The sequence below is a fragment of the Elephantulus edwardii genome, unplaced genomic scaffold, assembly GCF_000299155.1.
Source record: "Elephantulus edwardii isolate Elephantulus edwardi_28Jun2011 unplaced genomic scaffold, EleEdw1.0 scaffold00063, whole genome shotgun sequence".
NCBI lineage: Eukaryota > Metazoa > Chordata > Mammalia > Macroscelidea > Macroscelididae > Elephantulus > Elephantulus edwardii.
The window spans coordinates 6,905,052-6,921,685 of NW_006399813.1; the positions used below are offsets into that span (position 1 = coordinate 6,905,052).

A 16,634-nucleotide genomic window follows, 5' to 3' on the forward strand; every position below is an offset into this window, starting at 1 on the left:
AAATCTGTTTGAAACCTTTAGTCTTATTTGCCATGGAGAGTATCTAAGGTCCAAGGATGATACGAATTCTCCTCCATCCACTATCACACCCTTCTCTCCCATATGGAGGCTCAGTCCTATTAGATCCCTTTGAGGATGAGGAGAGGAGATGTCATGGAGAAGTCAGGTCCAGTCTTTCCATCATCTCCTAGCGGCTGAGCAAACAACTTCTCCTTTAATTTCTCAGGGACCAGTGTCCCTCTCTGGGACAGGGAGGCTAATATGGGTAGAAAGAGAGCCATCTTGAAACATCTTTTCTATGGAGGGCAACTGGCCAGATGAGATGAGATGCTCAGCTCCTGAAAACTTGTCATCCGGATCAGGGTCACCTGAGGGGTCCTTTCTGCCTCTTGAGCTGCACAGACACAGAGCAAATTTAGATGAGGGGTTTAGAGGCAACATTTGATTCCTGATTCCCCCATCAACAACACAGAAAATTAGCAACTGAACCCTCACTCACATCAAGTGATTGGAATGGTCTTTAGGGATCTGAGTCTGAGAATCTTAGCCTGCCTCCACTTGCTCCAAGAAAACCTCACCTTTCCACACCACATCTCAACATTATGACACATTCACTTCAGGGGTATCTGAAACCGGCATATTGGCACAGGAGGGCTTCAGCTGGGCTGTGCAGAAGGCACACGTGCCAAGCTGGGCCCCGGGTCTGGGTCTGCATTCCTACTGAGCGAAGCTGGGGTTGCTTATGTGGTTCTGGTGTCAGCAGTGTCGTCATTGTATCTTTCCATCCTCCGAAGAGCTTCCCTTTGAGCTCTGAGATGGTGGTGAAATTCTTTTCTCTACTTGATTGATAAAGAAAAAAGGTCCAAGAGATGAAAATGACTCTTAAAAATGTAAGACTTTCTATCCTAGGAAAGGAGCCCTGGAGATACAGTGGTTAAGGAATTTGGCTGCTAACCAAAACATTGGCAGTTAGAATCACTGGCTTTATTCTTTACAGAAGCAGTCTCCCACGGAGGGGCTGGTGGTCTCAAACCATTGTCTTTCTAGTTAACAGCTGCATAAGCATAGCATCTGCAGAATTCCTTAAACTTGTGCTCCACAGAATCTGACCACCACACTGATCTTAGGTGCCTCTGCATGGGTTCAAACCACTTTTTGGCTTGTAGTCAAGAGCTTAGCTTTCCTAAAAAGATTAAAAACAAAAAGATTAAAAGCCATGGAGTGAAAGCAGCAGTGTGAGACAGAGTAGAACTACCCCGTAGGGTTTCATAGGACTGTGAATCCTAACTGAATCAGGTGGGCTGCCTCATGGTGGTGAGCTTGGAGCACAGAATTATCGGTTAGAGGTCAAATGCTTTCACCAAAGCACCCTTAGAGTTCCTCCGTAAAACGTTCAAAAGTCACTACCTTTAAGTGAACTCTTTCTCAAGGCACACTTCCATCGTGTTTCCAAGGTGATAAATCTTACCGGGAGGAGGAAGCTTCTAAATGAGCTGGTGGATTCAAACAGCTTACTACACCACAGTCTAGGAAATTCTATGGGGTACTTCTATAATGCCAGATGGGGTCACATGAGTCGCAAATGGACTCAGATCCGAAAGACCTGACACCATGTGACTCTCCCCAGCCCTGAGACACCAGATGGGGGTAAAAAGCACTTTCTTTGTCAGCAATAGGACTGCTTAACCCCAACTCACATGTTTTCTTTCTCCAGAACTTTCTCTGCAGGAGAACAAGAGGCAGAAGCATAACCAAGGGTAGCACTACGGAGACTGGAATCAGGATTTGAGAGACACTTTTCTCTTCTGGAAAAGAGCTAGGGTGGAAGAGGAAGAGATAGGGATGAGGAGAGTACAGGAGAGGGGAGCTTGGGGTTGGAGACAAAATACAAGGTCCTCCCATTAGAATTGAAGAAGAGAAGTTAGCTACCTTCACTTCTTTGGTGGTAGCAGATCATGTACTAGAACCCCTGTCTGCAGGTTCCCAACCGCTGAATCCTTCCCCCTATACCATCCCTCCGGGTAGAGACCTCGCCATGGGCCATGGAAGGAAGGAGAATCAAATGGGAGTCAGGAAACCCAGCTTTCAGTTTGTACTTGTTTCTGCTCCAATCTGCCCTTGTCTCTTTAGCAAGTCACTTCCCTTCTCTCGAGCTTCCATTCTCATCTTCATGTCAGCTCCAAAGTTTCCAGCCTTAACATGCTATCAGTTGATCAGATTTTGCTTAGAAAATACTCAGGTAGCACTTTTTCAGCAGGGACATGTGAATGAGAGGGATGCCTAAATGTTATATCCCTTGTGCTTTTCTTAATTATGGGTACAAAGGGAGAATGGGAGGAAGGAGAGGAGCATAGAGGCAGCTCTTCTCGGGACATACATGCCAGTGGAGGAAGCAGACAGAGCTGGAGCCCCCGCTGAGCAGAGGGCCTGGGTTCTCACCTCTTCATGGAGGACTCCTCATCACGAGGTCGCAGGGGCCCCAATGCTGGGACCTGGCTCAGCATTACTTGGGGACCACTGCCTCCAGCAGTAGGTACCAGCTCTCTTTCCATACTCCCCTCCACAGTTACCATCTCTTTGCTGGTGGTTTCCAAGGTCCACACATTTGCAGCTGGGGTTGCTTTTCCAATAGAATCCAGATCTGCTTGCTTAGAAACTGATGTTGTTTCTTGGATGGTTTCCCAGGCTCGTTTCTCTGCATTCAAAGTGGCTGGCCTGATGGTTCCTACGACACTCCAGGTTACATCTGAGGCTGTTTGTATCCTGCGTGTTTCCTCTGCTGGCCCATCAGCTTTGGGAGTTGTCTTTTTCTCTTCTTGGTCCACCCTGACCCTTTTTGTTTCTGAGCTGCTGGAGCCCCACGCCCAATGGTCTTCTGTTGCGTTTGATATGACTGCAAGTTTTGAAGCCCTGCTCTCTGGACTGGGAACTGTTGCTCCAATGAAACCTTCTGCCCAGCTGCCCGATCCTGGAACTGCTGCCCTGGTTATTCCTGGGGTTTGTCTTCCTGTAGTGGAAGCTGCTTTTTTGTTTGCTCCTGGAGTTGGAGTAACTTTATTGCATTCTGTCCTCTGCCTTTCCGTGGTCCAGATGGGCCCTAGGGTCTGTTGATTGGCCATTGGAGATGCTGTTGTCCAAGAGGTCATGGTGAGCTCACTCGCATCAGGCGTGGCTGTGGGGATGGTGCTGGAAGAACCTGCATGAATAAAAAGAAGGAAACCACATGAAAGTCTTTCTAGGCCACCTCCTAGGCTTAACCAACGATGCAGGTTTAAAACCTTTGTTAAATGGAATTTAACCTACTGACAGATATGGTCTTTGGCCAAGATGTTGGATAAAATTATTTGGGAAATTCAAATGCATTCTTTTTTTTCTATATTTTATTAATTTTCATAAACATTTACAGAGATTTTGGGTTTCCATTCATTCATTGTTGCACTATTCTCTCTACCCTCCTCCCAGTTTGTTCTTGTCCAAATGCCACAGTGCTTGTCAAAGCCAGTTCTGATTAATCTTCTTTGTCAGTGTGTCCTTTGCCATTCCCTATCACTCCTCCCTGAGAGAGACTTCACCCTGAGTCATAAGGAAAAGGGGATGGCGTATTCTCTTAGCTACTTCCTGCTGAAAAGGGACGCTGTGGGTTTCAGGGTGAAGATCTTCTCTCACTACTCTAAAGGGCCCCTTTGGCAGTAGGAAACACATAAACTATTATGGAGATTGATTTTGGAATTTAGATGCACTCTTATTGATTGGGCTTGGCCGTACATGTTCATATCCTTGAAGATGTATCATGGGGGTGTTGCAACCTAGAAGACACAAATTTGACTAACAAGTTATAAGTACATGAGTCCAGAAATTATGGAAAAGTAAAAGAAAAGATTCTTTCATTGTTTTACAAACCCTCCCCCAGGTCCCCTCCACCATGTAGTCCTCGCTCTAATCTCCTGTGATGACAGAAATACCTAGTTATATATCTCTTTTAAACAGTTTTCTCCCTCCTCTGTTTCAGTGCAGTATACATTATTGAACCCATCTTACTCAGTCTCTCCCCAGCCCCAAGGACAGTCCCATTCTACAACAGTGGCATCATGTAATATTTGTCCTTTTGTGACTGGGATATTTCACTCAGCATAATGTTCTCCAGAGTCAACCATTTTGAATAATATTGCATGAGTTCCTTGTTTTTTAATGCAGCATAGTATTCCATTGTGCGAATATACCACAGCTTCTCTAGCCATGAAATTCAAATGCATTCTATAGTCTGTTATAAATATTGATATTTTCTGTTTCTATCTCTCCTCTCATGCCCACCTCTTTTCACTCGGAGGTCCAGGTCCTCCATGGTGACTTTTTACTGAGAGGTCCATAGCTTACCCCGCACATCTTTTCAAAAGAGAATATAGCCAACAAAACCCTAGTTTGAGCATGGTAGCCAATCTCAGCAGGTGTTTGGAAGGGAGCATCTAATAGAATAAATCCAGGCTTGGGCTTCAGTGCCTGGTTGCTCGCTGACCAGCTGTTACTCCTGTAGAGCGGCCTTTCACAGCATGGCTGCCCTCTGCTTGTTCCCTGCTTGGGTCTTCCGAATCAGCTCTGGGACCTCACTCAGAGGGATTGGAGCGACTGCCAGATGTCTGCTGTGGGGTTCAGCCAGTGTCTGCTATAGGAAGCATCTGGTCCCAGATCCTCTGTCCCTGTCCCACCTGTCTTGTTTACTCTGTGGTTGTCCCTCAACATGTCTGATGCCTGAGCTATTATGGCCACAAGAAATGACATTGTCCAGTTCACTACCTTCTCAGACCTATGTCCAAAAAGACATTCCACAAATTTTGAAGGGGAATTGGGTAGCATAGCCTATGAGTGAGTGCTCAGCTGGGATGTGTTTTTCTTAATATCTATCTGATTTTTAAGTACTCAAATCAGTTGCCAAATAAACACCTCTGACTAATATTGACCCTGTGTGTGTCTGAGTAGACCTGTGCTCCAAAAGGTTTCCAATGACAAATTTTCCAGAAGTACATCACTAAGCCTTTCTTTCAAGGCACTGCCAATTGGACTTGAACCTTCAACCTTTTGGTTAACAGCTGTATGTGTTAACCATTGGCAAAACACATCACTGTCAAGTCAGTCTTAAGTTCTAGTGACTCTAGAGGATGGATTAGAACCACCCAGAAGGGTTCCCAAGTCTTGAGGAAGCAGTCTGTCATATCTTTTACCCACAGGGCAGCTTATGAGTTTGAACCACTGACCTTTTCTGCAGTAACTGACCCAGCACTTAATATTGCACCACCAGGGCTTTGCACCACCTTGATGTTGTCGCTGGGTAAATGAAGTCTATTTTTTTAGAGCCCTTTCTTTTAACTGCTTATCATCCCTTAGTGTCTCTCCCTCTCCCACTCCCTCTCCCTCTTTCTCTCTCTTTTCCATCCTCCAGCCTTTGACTCCTACCTGCAGAGACAGTCAGATTCATGCTGAAGAAAAGCATGTCATTTCTGTTTCCAATGCCGCAGCGGTAATAGCCCTCATCAGTCGGGGACAGTTGCGACAGCCTCACCACAAACAAGCCGCTCCGTGGGTGGTCTTCCAGAGCCACTCGACCGTGGTAGCGAAGGTGAATGTAGTTTTTGGTGGACACAATGGTCCGGCAGATCCATGTTGGGGGACCCAGACGGCACCAGTACTTCCTCTGGTGCCTGTTGACAGAAGTGGGAGCATAATGGCACTTGATGGTGACAGCTCCCCCGAGCTCCCCAGAGACCAGCCTTGAGCCCTTCAAGGCATTTGCAGCTGAAAGTAGAGAAAAAAGTCCAAGGAAAGGAGTTCTGTGTATAATCATTATTGGAGGATTTACAAGCCCCAGTGACTAAAGATGACAGAAGAATTGATGCCTTTGAGTTGTGGTGCTGAAGAAGAGTATTGAACATACCCTGGACCTCCAAGAGAACTAACAAGTCTGTCCTGGATAGAGTGAAACCAAATTGTCCCTTGGTGGCTAGGATGTTGAGACTCTGTCTCACATACTTTGGGCATGTTTCCAGGAGGGCATAGTCCTTCAAGAAGAACATGATGGGGGGGGGGGGAAGAAGACCATGATGCTTGGAAGGGTAGAGAGACAGGAGAGGAAGACCCCAGATGAGGTGGATTGACACAGTAACTAGAGTAATGAGGGTAGGTTTTTCAAAGACAGTGAAATTGGCTCAGGATACAACAGGGCTCAGCGCTATTATGCATAGGGTTGTTATGAGTTGTTGCTGACTCGATGACATGTAACAACAACAAACTTCCAGAATTAGGGACAGGTTAGAAAATTATGAAAATGAAGCTAAGAAGACTCAATATGGAAGTGGTAGAACTTGTTCACTGAGGCAGAGCTCCATCTGAGAGAAGAGCATGTAATAATGATTTATCAACAATTTGGCTAACGTTTATTATGTGTTCCCACAACTTGTCTGCCAGTTTGTTGTACTTTGGTTGCTGCTGTGTTGCTATGATATAGGAATCTATGCTACCAGTATTTCAAATACAACAGGACCACCTATGGTGGAGAGGCTTCAATTGAGTTTTCAGACTAGGACAGACTAGAAAAAGTGGTCCTGTGATTTACTTCTGAAAGTTATCCAGTGAGTGTGAAGGAGATGTTGATGAAATAGCGTGGCACAATAATGGTAGCAATGAACTCAAACATGTTGGTGATAAAGAATCCAGAGCCATGACTCGGTTTTATTTACAATAGCAAAGAGATGGAAGCAGCCTAAATGCCCATCAACAAATGAATGGATAGAAAAATTGTGTCCATTCATACAATGGAATATTATGCAGCAATGAAAATCAGCGAACTTGTAAAACACTACACAACATGGGTGAGCCTGGGAGACATAATGCAGAGGGAAATTTCTCAGTCACAAAGGGACAAATACTGCATAACATCACTGTTATAAAATAAGACAACATGGGGAGTTGGAGAGAGAATAGGAAAAGAGTAGATAATGAACATTGCATTGGAACAGATGAGGGAAAGAATTGCCTGAAAAGATTGTATGATAAGACATTATATGAGTAACAACAATCTAGAACAAGAGGTTCATTGTTAAGTGCAATGGGGGAGGGGAAGGAAGAGGGAGGGAGGGAAATGTGCAGCCTCTATGTAAACCTTCACTAAAATAACAAAAAAATTTTCAAAACCAGCTTGTTGGTGGTCATGAGGATGACACATAAGGCAATGCATTATTCTATTGTACATAAGTCATCATGAATTGGAATTGAGTTGATTATAATGAAATGTACAAGGAGCTGTAGTCAAAATAAAAATCAAAAGGGCTAAACTTGCTCATCATTCCTTAAGCTGAAAGAACTAAAGAACAAATTAAAGCTGCAAGTTGCAAGGCTATGGACAGAATAGTGAATGATTCAGGAAGCATTACAAGAAGATGGAAAGAATATACAGAATTATTGGACCAAAAATAATTGGTTGACACGGAAGAATTTCAAGAAACAACATATGATGAGGAGGTAATGGTGTTGAATAAGGAAGTTCAGGCTGCTCTGAAGGACTTGGCAAAAATTAAAGCCCCAGAAATTGAAGGAATACCAATTGATGTATTTCAACAAACAAATGCTGCCCTGGATGTGCTCACCAGGTTGCTCCAAGAAATCTGGAGGACAACTACCTGGCAAACTGATTAGAAGAGATCTATATTCCCATTCCCCCAAAAAAGGTGACCTGACTAGCAAAATCCTGCTGAAGATTATCCAGAAATGACTGGAACAGTGCATTGACAGAGAACTACCAGAAATCCAAGCTGGCTTTAGAAGAGGTCATGCCTCTAGAGACATTATTGTCAGTGTCAGATGGATCTTGGCAGAAAGCAAAGAGTACCAGAGAAATGTCTATCTGTGTTTCATTGACTATGTAAAGGCATTTGATTGTGTGGATTACAACAAATTGTGGCTAAACTTTAGAAGAATGGAAATCCCAGAACATTTGATTGTGCTTATGTGAAACCTATACCTGGACCAGGAGGCAGTTCTCAGAACAGAGCAGGGAAACACTGCACGGTTCAATATCAGGAACGGAGTGCATCAGGGATACATCCTGTGTCCATACCTTTTCAATCTATACACAGAACAGATCATTTGGGAAGCATAGTTTTATTAGAAGGAATGTAGCATTAGTATTGAAGGAAGACTGATCAACAACGTACATTATGAGATGACACAATCTTGCTTGCTGAAACGGAATAGGACCTGAATCTTCTGATGCAGAAGGTGAAGGACTGCAGTCTTCAATATGGATTGAAGGTCAACATCAAAAAGACAAAGATTCTCACCCCTGGTTCAGTTGGCAGCACCATGATAGATGGAGAAACGATTGAGGTTGTTAACAATTACAACTTACTCAGCTCCACAATCAACACTCTTAACACCAGCAGTCAGGAAATGAAAAGATGAATTGCACTGGGAAAATGCACTGTCAGGGACTCTCCAGAGTACTGAGAAGCAACAATGTCAATCTACAGACTAACGTGTGCCCGAGCCAGGCCATTGTCTGCGCAATTACTTGTTGTGCATCAGAGAGCTGTACAATGACTAAGGGTGACAGAAGAATTGATGCCTTCAAATTGTGATGCTGGAGAAGAGTCTTGAACATACCATGGACTGCCAAGAAAACAAATCTGTCTGTCTTGGACACAGTGAAATCAAATTTCTCCTTGGAGGCTAGGATTTTGAAGCTTTGTGTCACATGTTTTGGTCACATGGTCTGGAAAGACTGGTCCTTGGAGAAGGACATAATGCTTGGAAGTATGGAGGGACAGCACAGGAGAGGAAGACCCCGGATAAGATGGATTGACATAGTAATTGGGCCAATGGCTGTTGGTGTGTTGGAATTAGTGAGATTGGCTCAGGACAGGGCAGGGTTCATAGCTGCTGTACACAAGGTTGCTATGGGTAGCAGGTGAATCAAGAGCACATAACAACAACAACAACAACATCTATGTATCTATATATCTGTTAATATGCTATGTGCTCTCATGTTGTTGTTATGTGCTATCAATTCGTTGCCTGCCTTGCAACATGCCCAAAGTATGTCAGACAAAGCTACAGAATCCTTGCCTCCAAGGAGCAGCCTGGTCATACCCTCTCTAGGATGAACCTGTTTGTTCTCCTAGCAGACCATCATATATTCAATACTCTTCTCCAGCACCACAGCTCAAAGGCATCAATTCTCCTTCTATCATCCCTTGTCATTGTCCAGCTTTCTGATGCATAACAAGTAATTACAAAGACAATGGCCTGGACTATAGCACTTTAGTCTCCAGACTGACATTGTTGCTCTTCAGTACTTTGGAGAGTTCTCTGACAGTTGACTTTCCCAATACAATTTGTCTTTTAATTTCCTGGCTTCTGGTACCAAGAGTGTTGATTACGTAGCCAAGCAAACCCTAGCTGTTAAGATGATAAACATAAGACAATCAGAGCCGATGTACTTCCAATGCCTTGTGTTCTAATATTGTTGTTGTTGTTGATTGTCTTAGAGTCGAGCACTATTCAAAGATACACTTTGAACAAAAGGCCTGAAGCTTTTCTATAACCATCGACATTTATCAAAGTTCATAGAGTTTCTGGAGGCATGTTGTTTAGAAAGTGGATGCCACTCCTGCTTCCAAGCTCTAATATTAGCGACTTTAAAAGCTCCTAAGTACCTGTAGGTGGGAATACCTTGGAGAGAGAAATAGAGGAAGGGGAAGGGGAGAGGAAATGGAAGAGGAAGAAGAGAGAGATAGATACTAAACAGGAGCTGTGAAACACTGTTCTTTTCCTCTGAAAAAGGAGAAGTTATCCTGAAACATAAAACGTGGCCTACTTGGTAGGCATATCCCTGGACCAGTGGTTGCAAAAAAGTGTTCACACCAGCCATTGTTCTTGTAGAAACAGAAACAACCAAGTTCTACTGTAAAATTACTGACAGAAGTACTACAAACATGTCTGTTTTGGCAATAGCCATAAAGATGACTCATAGTTAAAGCACAGTATATGACCAATATGCTGATGGAGTTAAATGGAGTATAAGATGAAAGCAGAAACAGATATTTTTTTTTTCTTTCATTACCTTTTCATAGGTATTTGGTGGATTCCTCTGCCCAGATAAAATTGGAGCCATAATGTTGACTAATAGATTTCATGTTATTTTTAGATGCTTAGAGTAGACTCTGACTCCCAGCGTCCTCATGGGCAGCAGATGGAAGCCTTGCCTGATCCTGTTCCATCCTCACAGTATCTCCACTGGGTTTGAGCCCATTGTTGCCGTCCCGTCACTATTTCAGACCAACTTGTTGAGGGCCTTACTCTTCCTTATGGACTCTCTGCTTTTTCAACTATTATGTCTTATCCCAAGAACTGACCCTGCCTGATAACGTGCCCGAAAGTATGTCAGTCAGTCTCACCATCCTTGCCTCTAAGGGACACCCTGGCTGCTCTTCCTCTAAGACAGACTTGTTTGTTCTTTTAGCAATTCATAATAGTCTTATAATTCTAGTGTAGTTTAACATTAAATATTTTTTACAAGCCAATAAAACATGACACCTTCAATATCTTGTCCAGTTGAAGCCTTTTGGATCCTCTCACATATGACCTGATTCTGGCTGGGAGGTTGATTATGGTGTAAAGGGACATGTTAGGGATTCTTTCTTTGCGATGCACCTTCCTCCAGTCAGAGTTGTCTGGGGTCTCTCCAGGGTTAGGCATGGAGGGCAGGGTGAGATAAGTGGGACAGCTGTGATCTGCTGGTGGGACTTTCTAGGTTGACAAATGTCCAACCCACACCAAACCCACTACTGTCAACTTGGTTGCGACTCACTGTGGCCCCATGTATACCAAGTAGAATTGCCCTGGAGAATTTTCAAGGCTGAGACTTCTTATAAACAATGTGTCAGGACTTCTTCTTAGATGCCTCCGAGGACATCCAAACTACCCAACTTCTAATTAGGACACAAATATTTAAACATTCGGTGACTGGGGTAATCGGGATGGGTGTGTCAGAGGCAGTGCGGTTGGCGCAGGATAGAGCAGGGTTTAGGGCTGTTGTGCATAGGGTCGCTATGAGTCGCAAAGGACTCGACGGCACATAACAACAACAACAACAACAGGCCATACAGGGACCTGGCAGAGGTACAAAGCTGTTCTTTTCCATTTGTGGCATTTCCCTTTTGCCTCTAACGATTGCTATGACTCTTCGCCATCTTTCATATACTCAGTCAGGTACATGATGGGTTGTTGATAGGACAATCAACTTTATTATCTCTTTCACAGTTCTGCATAAGTGGAATCAACTTTATTGTAGAATATACAATGCCTGAAGCCCATTAATTTGTTGTGTGTCTTTGAGGCCATGGGACCCAAGAAAGAAAGAAATTTCAATTTAATATCTTGTTGCTATCATTTGTTACATAAATATTATGTCAAGGGCCACATGAAAAATGAAATGTGGAACTTCCTTATCAGGAATTTCAAGATGGTGGCTCTAAAGCATTAAAGGGAGCCAAGGCTTTCTGGGCCTGGGGCTTATGTGACTGTGCGGATGGCATGTGCCTGAAACCAGCCTGCTATGTAGTTCTGATCTCAGAGTCTAATTATAAATATAATGGAGGTCAGAAATGCAATGTATATACTGAAACTTACTGTAGATTTAATTACATTCACCATGAACTAGATCAATAATGATACAATTAAATAGTAATTCATCATTAACAGCAATTACAAACAAAGGCCATCGCAGACAACAGTGTGACTCCCTGATTCAGGGCTCATATCAACTTTGCAGTAGAAATCGGATGAAGAATCCTTTATTAACTCTTGAAATCATTGCTTCCTTATTGCCAGATTTAAGTTACCTTTAAGAACTTATTTTAGTATGTTACTGATAAACAGCTTTTAGTTACATATAGGAGTTACAATGTGTTTGGAATTTTATGAACACTACTATTGAGAATCAAAGTAAAGGCTACAGTTTTAGGATCAATTCTGGGGTGCAGGCATTTCATTAGGGGTCTGAGCACTTTATCAGGGCATTTCCACTGTTGTCCAAGATGATCCTTATTTGCAATTGCTTTTATGATAAATTAACATTTAACTGTGTTGCTCTTGATCTAGTTGGTGGTGCATTTTATTAAAGCTATGGCCAATGCTAGGGGAGCTCTGGTGGCCTAGTGGCAAGGAGCTGCAACTACAATCCCAGAGGCGCACAGTTCGAATCCACCAGATGCTCTGCCGGGGAAGGAGGGACAATCTCCTCCTGTACCAATCAGATCTGATTTGACGGTACACTCACACAAAAATAAAGTAAAAAAAAAAAATTAAAAAAAAAAAAAGCTATGGCCAATGCTGACAGATCTATAGTACTTGCATACGCTGGTGTGTACCTACAATAACATCTGCCTACCTGGATTTCCTTATACTTATTTTCTGTTCAATGTCCTTTTATTCCTAGCCATCATCAAGCAATCATCCTCTATGGCCCTAGTTTCTCTTAGTAAGCTGATGAGTGATGTAAGTCCCTGGTTCCTCCCTTCAGGCAAGGTAATGGATCACCTGACATAACTGAAAGTTTGGTTAGTGAGGTTTGTATTTACATAAGGCTGAGGAAGCACAGGAGGGCTGAGGAGGACAAAGGCTGAGCAGACTTGCTCAACTTCAAAATAACTCTTCTCCCACCACCACAGGGGTGAAGAAGAGTATTTCCATGGCCCAGAGGCAAGTCCTTGAGGGGAATGAATATAAGTGGTGATTAGCTATATGACATGTAAATCTGTTGCTGTAGAGTCAATTTCAACTCACAATCAGCCTATGTTTTTCCAGAGTAGAATTACCCTGTAATGTCTCCTGGGCTGTAATCCTTAAGAAAGCAGCTCATTAGGCTCTTCTGTTGGGCTACTGAGTGGATTTGAACTGCCAATCTTTTGGTTCAAGTCTATCTTCATTATCTCATGCTGCTATAACAAAAAAAAAATCACAAGGAGTGGCTTTAACAAATAGAAATTACTTTTCTCAAGTTTCTTTCTCAAGGTTTCTGAGTTTCAACCAACACATAGCTGACCCTTCATTAGGTTCCCAAGACTGTGAATTGCACAGAAGGAGATTGCCCGTCTTCCTCCATGGAGTTGCTGGTGGATTCAAACTTGAGGAGAGGCAAAGCTTTTGGGTTAACAGTGCAACTCCCTACAGGCCAGGCCGTCAGAAGCTAGAAATCTAAACCCTGGATGTTAGTTCTAGGGGACTTTTTTTTTTCTTTTCTCTATGTGTTGGCTCTTCAATAAGATCCTTGACGTTTCCATTTGTTTCTTCTTTAAGATTTTCATCTTGCTTTACATCAGTCTTCCCCCATCAGCTTCCTTGGCTTTAGGCTTCCTCATCCTCTTTTGTCTATCTGATGGTAACACCCCCCCCCCTTCCTGTCCATTCCTCTGTCCCTGGGTAGGCAACCCTCCTCCTCAGCTTTGGACAGTGGCTTTGTCCCCTTTGTATTTGTGAATGGCAGCACCACATTCCAGAACCCAACTTGATGAAGACCAACCTCTTGGACCTGGGACGTGTGACCCCAGTACTTGAAACTGGCACAGTCCTGCTTCCCATGCTCCTTCCAACAGATCTGTTGATCTCTGAGTGTCCCCAAGGATGATCTTTTTCTCTCTTTGAGGCCAACAAATAGACCTCCTTTGGCTTGTTTCCTGTCTATACAATTCTAAGAGGCAGACAGTGTCCTTTTGCTTTCATTCTTTCTCTACAGTCTCTTCAAGCTAATTGATACATTTTCTGTCTTGGTGGTTGGTTGCCTCCAACTTTCCTCTTTCTTCAACCTCCACTTTTCCCAGCATGATGTCTTTTCCCAAACTCGTATAGTCTTCACCTATCACCCAACTGTTTGGCTGTTTTTTATTTTGTTAACAATTGAGTGCAAGCTGAGCTGGAAGAATCTTGTTTAAGTCAATCATGACCTGGTGGCAAGCTTTGTGTTTAAAAATTGGTTGGTGGTAGTTGTGTTTGGGGAGAACACTGTTCTAAGTGGTACAGCACTTGTCTATCAGTTTGCTGTACCGAGATAACTTGAGGTTGCTGTGATACTGAAGGCTGAGCCACTGGTGTGTCAAATGTCATAATGGTTACCCATGGTGGACAGGGTTTGGTAGAGCTCCCAGATTAAGACAGACTTAGAAGCATAATTGGCTTCCACTTCTTAGATAACAGGCCTTGAAAATCTATGAGCACTAGAGAAATGATGATAGCTATAGAACAGGATTTAAAGCTCTTGTTCAGAGGGTGCTATGAGTCATACTAGACTCGATGGCTCTTAACAACAACAACATTCAGACAGTATACCACTCTGCCCGTACCCAATTCTATATTAATTATCTAGTAGTGCTTCCATAACAGAAAATTACAAGTGGATGACTTTAACAAAAGGAAATTCATTTTCTTACAGTTTAGAAGGATAAGACCTCAAACTTAGAGGTCTGCTCTAGAGGAAAGAATTCTTTATCTAATAGCTTATTTCCTAGTTTCTTGGAAATTTCCCAGAAATCAGGAAACAGATGCTGAAAACAAGGACTTTGACTTAACATCTACAGAGAGAGACACTTTTGTTTTTGAAAGCTAGTCACCTGTGGTGTTTTCTGTAGCATTTCTGGATGAGTAAGGAAGTTAATAGTTGATTACAAACTGCTTGTGTAACCCAGGGACCTTTTGTCACTGCTTTCGCTATATCCTTCTATGGCTCTGCATTACATGAGTATGACATTCAGATGCCACAGAGTGGAGATGGGGCAGTCGTCAGTCTGTCTGATCTACACCGGGCCAGCCTCATCACACCAGACTGTGAAGACCTTTAAGCCAGGAATCCTGTCTCTTTGATCTTTGCATCCCAGTGGCTGACACTTAGTTGGCTCTGTATAAATGTGTGTTGAATAAGTAAGTACATGAATAAATAGAACATTTGTTTACTTATCTATTTCCTTTGAAAACTCTGAACTCTTCAAGAGTAGGGCAGGGTCTTATCTTTATGAGCCTAACACTTAAGTGTTTGTAGAATGAGTAGCAATGAGGCCCTGCTACTTCTGTCCTTGGCATGGCCTGGGACCCTTCTCCTGCAAATACAGTTAATTTTGAGCCATCTGCTTAAACGGAAGAGAGCAGAACACGGGCAATATTGAAACATGAATGTGTTAGAAATTATCCAGTCAGGAAGATGCCTTGTTCTTTAAATTATCACTTTCATAATTTCTTTTACACCAAATTTGTCTACTCCAAGGCTATAGTTACGTCAAGCTCTGAATCCAAAGAGCTAAAGCCACTGATGTATGCGTTCACGTTGATAAGCAAGTGCAGGGTGCTCCTGAGGTGCTGGTCAGGAGCCTTTCTGGTCTAGGTGACCAGGGTTTGGGTTTGCATTGGTTCAATAAGCTCTTTTATAAACATAGGCCTGTGATTGGGACTCACCTTGGAGCAAGCAGAGGGTGAGGAGAATAGGCATTTTCCATCCTGCACTCTGATTGGTGACCTGCAAAGGACACAATGGGAAAGGAGAATCAAGATGGGCAGCAGTGGGACCTGGGACAGTACCATCCTATGGTGGGATCTTCAGTGTGCATTTCTGAACAGAGTAGTACCTGTAACCTCTAAGCACAAGACAAAGAAATCCATCGTGGCACAAATGGTCAAGTTCTAACCTGCTCACAGGCCCTTGGAAGACAGACTTGGTGATCTCCTTCCAAAGGCAACAGCTTTGAAAACCCACAAACCAGTTCTCCTCTACATGCAGGAGGGCACCTTGAGTTTCAATAAACCTGATGACAATTAACACCAACAACAGAAGCAAGACAAGGACTGGACTACCCTTCTATGGAGAAGATTGACTCCTCCCTCACCGTTCTAAATATGCATCTGTAGTTTTGGTTACCCTCACCAGGGTTAAAATTCCCCCAAATCTTGAGGTTTCTGTGTTTAGAAGCAGAGAAACTCCCTCTATGGGATTCCAAGTCCAGCTTCTACTTTCCAGCATGGAGCTCTGAACTTGAGGGAGAGAATTGTGAAGTGGAAAAGGTACATGCTTAAAAGTACAGACCTTAGCTGTGATTGTAAGACCTTGGAAATGTGGCTCAGCCTTGGGAGTTGGTTTCCTCCCTGGGGGTGAGGCAATGTGAGCAGTGCTTGTTGTCTAATTTAAATGAGAAAGTTCTAACAAGTGCCTGAGATACATAGAGCAATTCCTATCTCCTCTCCTGCCCCTTCCTCTTTGCAGAAGAGGAATTTATTCCTTCAATGGAAACTTGCTGTATCTCTCTTTTTGAGCCTCTAGGCAGCAACAAAAAATTCAAAATTCATATTCTGACCAAGTAGTTGTCTGGACAGGGTCTGTCTCAGCGACTACTCTGTACCTTGTCCATGACTTCCAGAAAGTTCTCCCTGCTCTAAGTCTAAATTAACCTTCCCCTTGAAAGGCAAGATCTTGTCTCACTAACTTCTATCCCCAGTTTCTAATAAAAGGTCAACACTTGGCAGGTGACAAAGCACAGCTATTATGAACAAGAACCCAGAACTTTCTAGTGCACCCCATGGCCATGACTAAATGGCCTATTATTGTGGGT

At 43.2% G+C, this 16,634-nt stretch overlaps 1 protein-coding gene across 1 annotated transcript; it reads right to left on the minus strand.

Moving 5' to 3' along the window:
- Positions 1-296: 296 nt before the first annotated feature.
- On the minus strand, positions 297-16,433 carry FCAMR (Fc receptor, IgA, IgM, high affinity). The gene is made up of 6 exons (XM_006887999.1): positions 16,425-16,433; positions 15,487-15,547; positions 5,449-5,787; positions 2,440-3,196; positions 1,698-1,816; positions 297-394 (listed from the first exon to the last, which is right to left on the minus strand). Exons 1-6 carry the CDS (start codon positions 16,431-16,433, stop codon positions 297-299), a joined length of 1,383 nt encoding a protein of 460 aa, XP_006888061.1.
- Positions 16,434-16,634: the final 201 nt, after the last annotated feature.